General features: G+C 32.4%; 1 protein-coding gene across 1 annotated transcript in view; it reads right to left on the minus strand.

The window, feature by feature from the left end:
* LOC133640786 (nesprin-2-like) overlaps nt 1–15,000 on the minus strand; it is a 94,843-nt gene that overhangs the window by 5,927 nt on the left and 73,916 nt on the right. Inside the window, exons 16-19 of the mRNA XM_062034431.1 lie at nt 14,554–14,754; nt 14,338–14,466; nt 2,741–2,926; nt 2,618–2,667 (exon numbers count right to left, since the gene is read on the minus strand). Coding sequence (XP_061890415.1) covers nt 2,618–2,667; nt 2,741–2,926; nt 14,338–14,466; nt 14,554–14,754 — 566 coding nt within the window. The remainder of the gene's footprint in view (nt 1–2,617; nt 2,668–2,740; nt 2,927–14,337; nt 14,467–14,553; nt 14,755–15,000) is intronic.

Raw genomic sequence — 15,000 nt, forward strand, 5'->3', positions numbered from 1 at the left:
TCTGTCAAGTCTTTAATTTTTTTTCTGTTGTTGTCATTTTGTTTCATTTTTGTCCAATTTTGTTCCTTTTAGTAATTTTTGGTCAAATTTTAACGTGTCCATTTTTTTAAAATTTTTGTACTTTTTTTTTTTTTTAGATGCTTCTACATTATTGTTTAGTTGTGTTCATTTGTTTGACTGTTTAACACATTTTCCCCATTGAATAAACTTTGGTCAGTATTTTTTTTATTTTGTCAATTTTGGAATTTTTCTTTTCACTTTTGTCCATGTTTTAATTTTTGTTTGGCCAATTTTTTTTTTTTACAGTTTGTTAAATTTTGGTCCATTTTTGTTCCTCTTTGTCAAGTTTTGTAAAATTTTGTTCATCTTTGTACATTGTTCATTTGTGTCCATTTTTGTGGTAGTTCACCAATTTTTCCTCCTTGGTGTACATTTTTGTCTTTTCTGTCAAGTCTTTTCATTTTTTTCTATTACTGTAATTTTGTTTAATTTTTGTTTCTTTTAGTCATTTTTTGTCAAATTTTTAACTACATGTTTATCTTTTTTACATACTTCTACATTATTGTTCAGTTGTGTTCATTTGTTTTACCTTTTTTACACATGTTTTGCTATTTAATAAATTATTGTCAGTTTTTTAATTCTGCGTTTTTTTCTATTTTGTAAACATTTTTTTGTTCATGTTTTAATATTTTTTGGCAATTTTTTTAGTTTGTTGAATGTTTATCCATTTTTTCCTTTTTGTCAAGATGTTAGCTTTTGTCCATTTTTGTAAAATGGTGTTCATCTTTGTACATTATTGTTCATTTGTGTAATTTTTTTTGCTAGTTCACCATTTTTTCCCCATTATGTATTTTTTCCACTTTTCTGTCAAGTCTTTTCATTGTTTTCTATTGTTGTCATTTTGTTTCATTTTTGCCTAGTTTTGTTCCTTTTAGTCATTTTTTGTCAAATTTTAACTTGTATCCATTTTTTTTTTTTTTTGTACATGTTTATCTTTTTTACATGCTTCTACATTATTGTTCAGTTGTGTTCATTTGTTAGACTTTTTGACACATTTTCCCCATTTAATAAATTATTGTCAGTTTTTTTTCTTATTTTGTAAATTTAGGATTTTTTTATTTTTATTTTTAATTTTTGTCCATGTTTAATATTTGTTTGGCCATTATTATTTTTTTTTTTTTTACAGTTTGTCCATTGGTGTTCCTCTTTGTCAAGTTTTGTAAATGTGTGTTCATCTTTGTACATTATTGTTCACGTGTGTCCATTTTTGTGCTATTTGACCAGTGTTTCTCCATTTTGTAAAGTTTCCAATTGTTTAGTTTTTAAATTTTGTCAATTTTTGTAAAATTGGGTTCATCTTTGTACATTATTGTTCATTTGTGTCCATTTTTGTGTTATTTCACCAATATTTGCCCATTTTGTAAATGTTTGTCATTTTTGCCAAATCTTTAATATTTGTTCTTTTTAGTTAATTTGTGTCAAATGTTTAACTCGTGTGTATATTTTTCATTTGTGTACATTTGTGTTCATCTTTGTACATGCTTCTACGTTATTGTTCATTTGCGTTCATTCGTTTTATTTTTTTTTTTTTAACAAATTTTAGCCGTTTATAAAAATAAATTGTTTATTTATTTTTTTCGTTAATTTTTGGTAATTTTTTTTTACTTTTAAACATTTTGTTTAATTATTGTCGATGTCATTATATTTCTATAAATGTGTGTTATTACTTTCTTACATTTTTACACATCTTTGTAAACTGCTGTTTTTATATTTTTGTAAATGTTTGTTCATCTTTGTACATGCTTCTACATTATTGTTCATTTGTGTCCATTTGTTTCATTTATTTTTTTTACACATTTTTGTCGATTTATGAAATTGTCAAGTATTTTTTCGATTTTTTTCGGTCAATTTTTCCTGTTTTACACTGTTTCACTCGTGTCAATTTCTGTAAATATTTAGTTTTTACATATTTTTTGTTCATCTTTGTACATCCTCCACTATTCATTTGTTTTACTTTTTTTTCCACATTTTTTGTTTGACTTCTTTTTTTTTTTTTTTACACACATTTTTTTGTCCATTTATTATCTATTTTTCCTACTCGTACAAACTCTTCATTCATCACTCCAAGCAACATTTGTAAGTTTTACAATATAACTACAACAATTGTCACTTAAACCCGAGTGTCCCGTGTGTGACGTCTGTCGGAGTGTTTTCATGCATATTTCTACGTGCTATCTTAACGTAATCAAACTAGCGTTGTTAGCATTAGCTAATATGCTAACACGTTTACGAGTGTCTGTGTCAGTATTATTAACTTACAACGGCATTCTTTTTGTATTGTTTCACTTTCACTAATCCTTCAGTAAATTCACCAAAACGCCACCAGGGAGTTATTGAGTAGAGGGTCCTAGTGGGTCCATGACGACGACTTCTGTTTTGTTTGATCAGCCGTTTTACTGCCTTGTTACAGATGCCGTTTGGAAACAATTAAGGTATGTAAAAAAACATCTACAGAATATTTCTGTGTGAATAACTCATTTCACAACGTATATATCTGCGACTTATACGTGGAAAAACATTTGTTTGTGGTATACGTGTAGTAAAATGGCGTACATACCGTCTTCTCGGGTGTGTCTCTCCTTGTCCTGCTGCTCGCTCCTCTTCCCCCTGGAGCACAAAGTAAGCATCACACATCAAAAGCATTTATCCAACAGGTCGCCGCCGGACAAAGCGTGGTCACCGGGTGTTGCCGCATGGCGGCGTGGAGCGCGTGGGCGTCCCTCAGGAGGAGACGCAGCTTGTTGCCGATGATGTGGACTTTCTCCTTGGCCTCCAGGCTGTCCTCGGCCTCCAGGAGGAGCTGCGTGGCCACGGCCTGCAGGGACGACACCTCAGACTGACGGGCGCCCATTTCCTCCTGGAGGGCCTGCGGGGGGCGACGGTGAGCGAGGGTCAGAGTCTCAACACGCTCAAGCCTCAAAAGTATGAACGGGTGTTGAATCCTCACAAAGTTTTCTGCTGCTGGATGACTTGGAGAACAGCCAACATTAACGGTAGTAAGATCAAGTTTTATGTTAGCTTTTTGGAAAATGTTCTATGTTCATACCTGAAAATCATAGATTTTGACACTTGGCGCCGTCTTATCATAAGTATGTTAACGTCACTAAAGTTAGCATACTAACGTTTTATACTTGCTTTTTAATAATAATAATAATGGATTAGATGTATATTTTTAGCTAATTTTGTATGTTTTTTTCACCTAAAATAGTGCCTTTTAATACCAGGCTCCATCTTAGAAGTATGCTAACACCGCTAACATTAGCATGCTAACGTTTTATACTTGCTTTTTAGCTAATTTTGTATGTTTACACCTAAAATAGTGCTATTTAATACCAGGCTCCATCTTAGAAGTATGCTAACACCGCTAACATTAGCATACTAACGTTTTATTCTAGCTTTTTAGCTAATTTTGTATGTTTTTTTCACCTAAAATAATGCCTTTTAATACCTGGCTCCATCTTACAAGTATGCTACCTTGTCCTTTGTCATCATGCTAACGTTAAAATGCTATTTGAGTAAACACATTTTATTTGTTTAATCCTAAAAATCATAAATTTTGATACTCGACGCCATCTTATAACTATGCTAACGCCGCTAAAGTTAGCATACTAATGTTTTATTCTAGCTTTTTAGCTAATTTTGTGTGTTTTTTTCACCTAAAATAGTTCATTTTAATACCTGGCTCCATCTTAGAAGTATGCTAACTTGGTCAATGTTAAAATGCTAACGTTTTATGCTAGCTTTTTAAACTAATTTGGTTTGTTTAAACCTAAAAACCCATGGATTTTGATAGTTGGCGCCATCTTCGAAGTATGCTAACACCGCTAACATTAGCATACTAACGTTTTATACTTGCTTTTTACCTAATTTTGTATGTTTACACCTAAAATAGTGCATTTTAATACCTGGCTCCATCTTAGAAGTATGCTAACTTGTCCTATGTCATCATGCTAATGTTAAAATGCTATTGTTTTATGCATGCTTTTTAACAAATTTTGTTTGTTTAAACCTAAAAATCATTGATTTTGATACTTGGCGCCATCTTAGAAGTATGCTAACACCGCTAACATTAGCATACCAACGTTTTATTCTAGCTTTTTTAGCTAATTTTGTATGTTTACACTTAAAATAATGCCTTTTAATACCAGGCTCCCTCTTATAAGTATGCTAACACCGCTAACATTAGCATACCAACGTTTTATTGTAGCTTTTTAACTAATGTTTGTATGTTTTTTTCACGTAAAATAGTGTCTTTAATACCTGGCTCCAGATTAGAAGTATGCTAACACCGCTAACATTAGCATACTAACGTTTTATTCTAGCTTTTTAGCTAATTTTGTATGTTTTTTTCACCTAAAATAATGCCTTTTAATACCTGGCTCCATCTTACAAGTATGCTACCGTGTCCTTTGTCATCATGCTAACGTTAAAATGCTATTTGAGTAAACACATGTTATTTGTTTAATCCTAAAAATCATAGATTTTGAAACTCGACGCCATCTTATAACTATGCTAACGCCGCTAAAGTTAGCATACTAATGTTTTATTCTAGCTTTTTAGCTAATTTTGTGTGTTTTTTACACCTAAAATAGTGCATTTTAATACCTGGCTCCATCTTAGAAGTATGCTAACACCGCTAACATTAGCATACTAACGTTTTATACTTGCTTTTTACCTAATTTTGTATGTTTACACCTAAAATAGTGCATTTTAATACCTGGCTCCATCTTAGAAGTATGCTAACTTGTCCTATGTCATCATGCTAATGTTAAAATGCTATTGTTTTATGCATGCTTTTTAACAAATTTTGTTTGTTTAAACCTAAAAATCATTGATTTTGATACTTGGCGCCATCTTAGAAGTATGCTAACACCGCTAACATTAGCATACCAACGTTTTATTCTAGCTTTTTTAGCTAATTTTGTATGTTTACACTTAAAATAATGCCTTTTAATACCAGGCTCCCTCTTATAAGTATGCTAACACCGCTAACATTAGCATACCAACGTTTTATTGTAGCTTTTTAACTAATGTTTGTATGTTTTTTTCACGTAAAATAGTGTCTTTAATACCTGGCTCCAGATTAGAAGTATGCTAACACCGCTAACATTAGCATACTAACGTTTTATTCTAGCTTTTTAGCTAATTTTGTATGTTTTTTTCACCTAAAATAATGCCTTTTAATACCTGGCTCCATCTTACAAGTATGCTACCGTGTCCTTTGTCATCATGCTAACGTTAAAATGCTATTTGAGTAAACACATGTTATTTGTTTAATCCTAAAAATCATAGATTTTGAAACTCGACGCCATCTTATAACTATGCTAACGCCGCTAAAGTTAGCATACTAATGTTTTATTCTAGCTTTTTAGCTAATTTTGTGTGTTTTTTACACCTAAAATAGTGCATTTTAATACCTGGCTCCATCTTAGAAGTATGCTAACTTGTTCAATGTTAAAATGCTAACGTTTTATGCTAGCTTTTTAAACTAATTTGGTTTGTTTAAACCTAAAAACCCATGGATTTTGATACTTGGCGCCATCTTAGAAGTATGCTAACACCGCTAACATTAGCATACTAACGTTTTATACTTGCTTTTTAGCTAATTTTGTATGTTTACACCTAAAATATTGTATTTTAATACCTGCCTCCATCTTAGAAGTATGCTAACTTGTTCTATGTCATCATGCTAAAGTTAAAATGCTATCGTTTTATGCTAGCTTTTTTTATCAAATGTTTGTTTAAACCTAAAAATCATGGATTTTGATACTTGGCGCCATCTTAAAAGTATGCTAACACCGCTAACATTAGCATACCAACGTTTTATTCTAGCTTTTTTAGCTAATTTTGTATGTTTACACCTAAAATAATGCCTTTTAATACCAGGCTCCAGCTTAGAAGTATGCTAACATCAGCATGCTGACGTTTAATCCAAGCATTTTAGCAAATTTTGTATGTTTACATCTAAAATAGTGTATTTTAATACCTGGCTCCATCTTAAAAGTATGCTAACACCGCTAACATTAGCATGCTAACGTTTTATACTTGCTTTTTAGCTCATTTTGTATGTTTACACCTAAAATAGTGCATTTTAATACCAGGCTCCATCTTAGAAGTATGCTAACACTGCTAACATTAGCATACTAACGTTTTATTCTAGCTTTTTAGCTAATTTTGTATGTTTTTTTCACCTAAAATAATGCCTTTTAATACCTGGCTCCATCTTACAAGTATGCTACCTTGTCCTTTGTCATCATGCTAACGTTAAAATGCTATTTGATTAAACAAATGTTATTTGTTTAATCCTAAAAATCATAGATTTTGAAACTCGACGCCATCTTATAACTATGCTAACGCAGCTAAAGTTAGCATATTAATGTTTTATTCTAGCTTTTTAGCTATTTTTGTATGTTTTTTTCACATAAATAGTTCATTTTAATACCTGGCTCCTTCCTAGAAGTATGCTAACTTGTTCAATGTTAAAATGCTCACGTTTTATGCTAGCTTTTTAAACTAATTTGGTTTGTTTAAACCTAAAAACCCATGGATTTTGATACTTGGCGCCATCTTAGAAGTATGCTAACACCGCTAACATTAGCATACTAACGTTTTATACTTGCTTTTTAGCTAATTTTGTATGTTTACACCTAAAATATTGTATTTTAATACCTGCCTCCATCTTAGAAGTATGCTAACTTGTTCTATGTCATCATGCTAAAGTTAAAATGCTATCGTTTTATGCTAGCATTTTTTATCAAATGTTTGTTTGAACCTAAAAATCATGGATTTTGATACTTGGCGGCATCTTAGAAGTATGCTAACACCGCTAACATTAGCATACCAACGTTTTATTCTAGCTTTTTTAGCTAATTTTGTATGTTTACACCTAAAATAATGCCTTTTAATACCAGGCTCCAGCTTAGAAGTATGCTAACATTAGCATGCTGACGTTTAATCCAAGCATTTTAGCAAATTTTGTATGTTTACATCTAAAATAGTGTATTTTAATACCTGGCTCCATCTTAAAAGTATGCTAACACCGCTAACATTAGCATGCTAACGTTTTATACTTGCTTTTTAGCTAATTTTGTATGTTTACACCTAAAATAGTGCATTTTAATACCTGGCTCCATCTTACAAGTATGCTAACACCGCTAACATTAGCATACTAACGTTTTATTCTAGCTTTTTAGCTAATTTTGTATGTTTTTTTCACCTAAAATAATGCCTTTTAATACCTGGCTCCATCTTACAAGTATGCTACCTTGTCCTTTGTCATCATGCTAACGTTAAAATGCTATTTGATTAAACAAATGTTATTTGTTTAATCCTAAAAATCATAGATTTTGAAACTCGACGCCATCTTATAACTATGCTAACGCAGCTAAAGTTAGCATATTAATGTTTTATTCTAGCTTTTTAGCTATTTTTGTATGTTTTTTTCACATAAATAGTTCATTTTAATACCTGGCTCCTTCCTAGAAGTATGCTAACTTGTTCAATGTTAAAATGCTCACGTTTTATGCTAGCTTTTTAAACTAATTTGGTTTGTTTAAACCTAAAAACCCATGGATTTTGATACTTGGCGCCATCTTAGAAGTATGCTAACACCGCTAACATTAGCATACTAACGTTTTATACTTGCTTTTTAGCTAATTTTGTATGTTTACACCTAAAATATTGTATTTTAATACCTGCCTCCATCTTAGAAGTATGCTAACTTGTTCTATGTCATCATGCTAAAGTTAAAATGCTATCGTTTTATGCTAGCATTTTTTATCAAATGTTTGTTTGAACCTAAAAATCATGGATTTTGATACTTGGCGGCATCTTAGAAGTATGCTAACACCGCTAACATTAGCATACCAACGTTTTATTCTAGCTTTTTTAGCTAATTTTGTATGTTTACACCTAAAATAATGCCTTTTAATACCAGGCTCCAGCTTAGAAGTATGCTAACATTAGCATGCTGACGTTTAATCCAAGCATTTTAGCAAATTTTGTATGTTTACATCTAAAATAGTGTATTTTAATACCTGGCTCCATCTTAAAAGTATGCTAACACCGCTAACATTAGCATGCTAACGTTTTATACTTGCTTTTTAGCTAATTTTGTATGTTTACACCTAAAATAGTGCATTTTAATACCTGGCTCCATCTTACAAGTATGCTAACACCGCTAACATTAGCATACTAACGTTTTATTCTAGCTTTTTAGCTAATTTTTTTCACCTAAAATAATGCCTTTTAATACTGGCTCCATCTTACAAGTATGCTACCTTGTCCTTTGTCATCATGCTAACGTTAAAATGCTATTTGAGTAAACACATTTTATTTGTTTAATCCTAAAAATCATACATTTTGATACTCGACGCCATCTTATAACTATGCTAACGCCGCTAACGTTAGCATACTAATGCTTTATTCTAGCTTTTTAGCTAATTTTGTGTGTTTTTTTCACCTAAAATAGTTCATTTTAATACCTGGCTCCATCTTAGAAGTATGCTAACTTGTTCAATGTTAAAATGCTCACGTTTTATGCTAGCTTTTTAAACTAATTTGGTTTGTTTAAACCTAAAAACCCATGGATTTTGATACTTGGCGCCATCTTAGAAGTATGCTAACACCGCTAACATTAGCATACTAACGTTTTATACTTGCTTTTTAGCTAATTTTGTATGTTTACACCTAAAATATTGTATTTTAATACCTGCCTCCATCTTAGAAGTATGCTAACTTGTTGTATGTCATCATGCTAAAGTTAAAATGCTATCGTTTTATGCTAGCTTTTTTTAACAAATGTTTGTTTAAACCTAAAAATCATGGATTTTGATACTTGGCGCCATCTTAGAAGTATGCTAACACCGCTAACATTAGCATACCAACGTTTTATTCTAGCTTTTTTAGCTAATTTTGTATGTTTACACCTAAAATAATGCCTTTTAATACCAGGCTCCAGCTTAGAAGTATGCTAACATTAGCATGCTGACGTTTAATCCAAGCATTTTAGCAAATTTTGTATATTTACATCTAAAATAGTGTATTTTAATACCTGGCTCCATCTTAGAAGTATGCTAACACCGCTAACATTAGCATGCTAACGTTTTATACTTGCTTTTTAGCTAATTTTGTATGTTTACACCTAAAATAGTGCATTTTAATACCTGGCTCCAGCTTAAAAGTATGCTAACACCGCTAACATTAGCATAGCAACGTTTTATTATAGCTTTTTAGCTAATTTTGTGTGTATTTTTTACCTAAAATAATGCCTTTTAATACCTGGCTCCATCTTAGAAGTATGCTAACTTGTCCTTTGTCATCATGCTAACATTAAAATGCTATTTGATTAAACAAATTTTATTTGTTTAATCCTAAAAATCATAGATTTTGATACTCGACGCCATCTTATAACTTTGCTAACGCCGCTAAAGTTAGCATACTAATGTTTTATTTTAGCTTTTTAGCTAATTTTGTGTGTTTTTTTCACCTAAAATAGTTCATTTTAATACCTGGCTCCATCTTAGAAGTATGCTAACTTGGTCAATGTTAAAATGCTAACGTTTTATGCTAGCTTTTTAAACTAATTTGGTTTGTTTAAACCTAAAAACCCATGGATTTTGATACTTGGCGCCATCTTAGAAGTATGCTAACACCGCTAACATTAGCATACCAACGTTTTATTCTAGCTTTTTTAGCTAATTTTTTATGTTTACACTTAAAATAATGCCTTTTAATACCAGGCTCCCTCTTATAAGTATGCTAACACCGCTAACATTAGCATACCAACGTTTTATTGTAGCTTTTTAACTAATGTTTGTATGTTTTTTTCACCTAAAATAGTGTCTTTAATACCTGGCTCCAGATTAGAAGTATGCTAACACCGCTAACATTAGCATGCTAATGTTTTATTGTAGCTTTTTAGCTAATTGTGTATGTTTTTTTCACCTAAAATAATGTCTTTTAATACCTGGCTCCATCTTAGAAGTATGCTAACTTGTTCAATGTTAAAATGCTAATGTTTTATGCTAGCTTTTTAAACTAATTTTGTTTGTTTAAACCTAAAAATCATGGATTTTGATACTTGGCACCATCTTGGAAGTATGCTAACACAGCTAACATTAGCATGCTAATGTTTTATACTTGCTTTTTAGCTAATTTTGTATGTTTTTTTTTACCTAAAATAATGCCTTTTAATACCTGGCTTCATCTTAGAAGTATGCTAACTTGTTCAATGTTAAAATGCTATCGTTTTATGCTAGCTTTTTAAACTAATTTTGTTTGTTCAAACCTAAAAATCATGGATTTTGATACTTGGCACCATCTTGGAAGTATGCTAATACCGCTAACATTAGCATGCTAATGTTTTATTGTAGCTTTTTAGCTAATTGTGTATGTTTTTTTCACCTAAAATAATGCCTTTTAATACCTGGCTCCATCTTAGAAGTATGCTAACTTGTTCAATGTTAAAATGCTATTGTTTTATGCTAGCTTTTTAAACTAATTTTGTTTGTTTAAACCTAAAAATCATGGATTTTGATACTTGGCACCATCTTGGAAGTATGCTAATACCGCTAACATTAGCATGCCAATGTTTTATACTTGCTTTTTAGCTAATTTTTTATGTTTTTTTTACCTAAAATAATGCCTTTTAATACCTGGCTCCATCTTAGAAGTATGCTAACTTCTTCAATGTTAAAATGCTATCGTTTTATGCTAGCTTTTTAAACTAATTTTGTTTGTTTAAACCTAAAAATCATGGATTTTGATACTTGGCACCATCTTGGAAGTATGCTAATACCGCTAACATTAGCATGCTAATGTTTTATTCTAGCTTTTTAGCTAATTGTGTAGGTTTTTTTTCACCTAAAATAATGCCTTTTAATACCTGGCTCCATCTTAGAAGTATGCGAACTTGTTCAATGTTAAAATGCTAACGTTTTATGCTACATTTTTAAACTAATTTTGTTTATTTAAACCTAAAAACCCATGGATTTTGATACTTGGCACCATCTTGGAAGTATGCTAACACCACTAACATTAGCATGCTAATGTTTTATTCTAACTTTTTAGCTAATTGTGTATGTTTTGTTCACCTAAAATAATGCCTTTTAATACCTGGCTCCATCTTAGAAGTATGCTAACTTGTTCAATGTTAAAATGCTATCGTTTTATGTTAGCTTTTTAAACTAATTTTGTTTGTTTAAACCTAAAAACCCATGGATTTTGATACTTGGCACCATCTTGGAAGTATGCTAACACAGCTAACATTAGCATACTAATGTTTTATACTTGCTTTTTAGCTAATTTTGTATGTTTTTTTTACCTAAAATAATGCCTTTTAATACCTGGCTCCATCTTAGAAGTATGCTAACTTGTTCAATGTTAAAATGCTATCGTTTTATGCTAGCTTTTTAATTTTGTTTGTTTGAACCTAAAAATCATGGATTTTGATACTTGGCACCATCTTGGAAGTATGCTAACACCGCTAACATTGGCATGCTAATGTTTTATACTTGCTTTTTAGCTAATTGTGTATGTTTTTTTTCACCTAAAATAATGCCTTTTAATACCTGGCTCCATCTTAGAAGTATGCTAACTTGTTCAATGTTAAAATGCTATCGTTTTATGCTAGCTTTTTAAACTAATTTTGTTTGTTTAAACCTAAAAATCATGGATTTTGATACTTGGCACCATCTTGGAAGTATGCTAATACCGCTAACATTAGCATGCTAATGTTTTATACTTGCTTTTTAGCAAATTGTGTATGTTTTTTTCACCTAAAATAATGCCTTTTAATACCTGGCTCCGTCTTAGAAGTATGCTAACTTGTTCAATGTTAAAATGCTAATGTTTTATGCTAGCTTTTTAAACTAATTTTGTTTGTTTAAAGCTAAAAATTATGGATTTTGATACTTGGCACCATCTTGGAAGTATGCTAACACAGCTAACATTAGCATGCCAATGTTTTATACTTGCTTTTTAGCTAATTTTGTATGTTTTTTTACCTAAAATAATGCCTTTTAATACCTGGCTCCATCTTAGAAGTATGCTAACTTGTTCAATGTTAAAATGCTATCGTTTTATGTTAGCTTTTTAAACTAATTTTGTTTGAACCTAAAAATCATGGATTTTGATACTTGGCACCATCTTGGAAGTATGCTAATACCGCTAACATTAGCATGCTAATGTTTTATTCTAGCTTTTTAGCTAATTGTGTATGTTTTTTTCACCTAAAATAATGCCTTTTAATACCTGGCTCCATCTTAGAAGTATGCTAACTTGTTCAATGTTAAAATGCTATCGTTTTATGCTAGCTTTTTAAACTAATTTTGTTTGTTTAAACCTAAAAACCCATGGATTTTGATACTTGGCACCATCTTGGAAGTATGCTAATACCGCTAACATTAGCATGCTAATGTTTTATTCTAGCTTTTTAGCTAATTGTGTATGTTTTTTTCACCTAAAATAATGCCTTTTAATACCTGGCTCCATCTTAGAAGTATGCTAACTTGTTCAATGTTAAAATGCTATCGTTTTATGCTAGCTTTTTAAACTAATTTTGTTTTTTCAAACCTAAAAATCATGGATTTTGATACTTGGCGCCATCTTAGAAGTATGCTAACACAGCTAACATTAGCATGCTAATGTTTTATACTTGCTTTTTAGCTAATTTTGTATGTTTTTTTACCTAAAATAATGCCTTTTAATACCTGGCTCCATCTTAGAAGTATGCTAACTTGTTCAATGTTAAAATGCTATCGTTTTATGCTAGCTTTTTAATTTTGTTTGTTTGAACCTAAAAATCATGGATTTTGATACTTGGCGCCATCTTGGAAGTATGCTAACACAGCTAATATTAGCATACTAACGTTTTATTCTAGCTTTTTGGCTAATTTTTTATGTTTTTTTCACCTAAAATAGTGCCTTTTAATACCAGGCTCCATCTTAGAAGTATGCTAACTTGTTCAATGTTAAAATGCTATCGTTTTATGCTAGCTTTTTAAACTGATTTTGTTTGTTCAAACCTAAAAATCATGGATTTTGATACTTGGCACCATCTTGGAAGTATGCTAATACCGCTAACATTAGCATGCTAATGTTTTATTCTAGCTTTTTAGCTAATTGTGTATGTTTTTTTCACCTAAAATAATGCCTTTTAATACCTGGCTCCATCTTAGAAGTATGCTAACTTGTTCAATGTTAAAATGCTATCGTTTTATGTTAGCTTTTTAAACTAATTTTGTTTGTTCAAACCTAAAAATCATGGATTTTGATACTTGGCACCATCTTGGAAGTATGCTAATACCGCTAACATTAGCATGCTAATGTTTTATTCTAGCTTTTTAGCTAATTGTGTATGTTTTTTTTCACCTAAAATAATGCCTTTTAATACCTGGCTCCATCTTAGAAGTATGCTAACTTGTTCAATGTTAAAATGCTATTGTTTTATGCTAGCTTTTTAAACAAATTTTGTTTGTTTAAACCTAAAAATCATGGCTTTTGATACTTGGCACCATCTTGGAAGTATGCTAACACAGCTAACATTAGCATGCTAATGTTTTATACTTGCTTTTTAGCTAATTTTGTATGTTTTTTTTACCTAAAATAATGCCTTTTAATACCTGGCTCCATCTTAGAAGTATGCGAACTTGTTCAATGTTAAAATGCTATCGTTTTATGCTAGCTTTTAAAACTAATTTTGTTTGTTCAAACCTAAAAACCATGGATTTTGATACTTGGCACCATCTTAGAAGTATGCTAACACAGCTAACATTAGCATGCTAATGTTTTATACTTGCTTTTTAGCTAATTTTGTATGTTTTTTTTACCTAAAATAATGCCTTTTAATACCTGGCTCCATCTTAGAAGTATGCTAACTTGTTCAATGTTAAAATGCTAACCCTTATGCTAGCTTTTTAAACTAATTGTGTTTGTTCAAACCTAAAAATCATGGATTTTGATACTTGGCGCCATCTTAGAAGTATGCTAACACCGCTAACATTAGCTATTTAACGTTTTACACTTGCTTTTTTAGCAAAATTTGTATGTTTACACCTAAAATAGTATATTTTAATACCTGGCTCCATCTTAGAATTATGCTAACTTGTTCTATGTCATCATGCTAAAGTTAAAAGGCTAACGTTAAAATGCTATCTTTTTATGCTTGATTTTTTAACAAATTAAACCTAAAAATCATGGATTTGGACACTTGGCTTTGAATGACCTCAGGGGGAAATGTTAAGGATTTGTCTCATGGCGTAGAATTGAATGTCTTACCGTGAGTGCGTGCCGTTGTTCCATGCGTACGGCGTGCGACACGTCGTGCCGCCGCGCGCCGATGTCGCCCAGTTTTCCCTCCGCCTGAGCCAACCATGCCAGCAGCGAGTGCAGCGTCTGGTGGAACTCCTGCACAGAATGCCACCCAGGGGGGGGGGGTCAGAGGCGGTGACGTCAGCGCCACTAGCTCTCCGCTGCCGGCGGCGTTTTGGTCACCTGACACTGCATGAGCGCGGCGTGCAGCGTGGCCTCCCAGCGCGCCAGAGCGCCGCACGCCCGCGTCCAGCCCCGATTGGCCGAGCTCAGCGCCGCCTTCAGCTCCCGTGACTCCGCGCTGTGGGCCGGCGGGAAGTGTGGCGTGCTGAGGTTGAGGGACATCAGCACGCGCTTGTAGCCGCTGAAGGTTCTCTGCATGTCCTGCCAGGAGACAACATGGAGGAACTTTGAACAGAGAGAATGTGTCAGGATGGTCTCGGGCTGGAAGGAGAGAAGACCGAGGTCCGGACTTAGAACATCTTCCCGGACTATCAACAACAGTAGGAAGGGGATTCTCATGGCCCCATTCGTCATGGTTCACCTGACACATGAAACGTGACAAATTGGGGCGGGGGCGGGGGTGCACTGTCCACTTCAGTGTTGAATATCTTAAAATGTGTTTTGTGG

The sequence above is a fragment of the Entelurus aequoreus genome, linkage group LG23 (genome assembly GCF_033978785.1).
Source record: "Entelurus aequoreus isolate RoL-2023_Sb linkage group LG23, RoL_Eaeq_v1.1, whole genome shotgun sequence".
NCBI lineage: Eukaryota > Metazoa > Chordata > Actinopteri > Syngnathiformes > Syngnathidae > Entelurus > Entelurus aequoreus.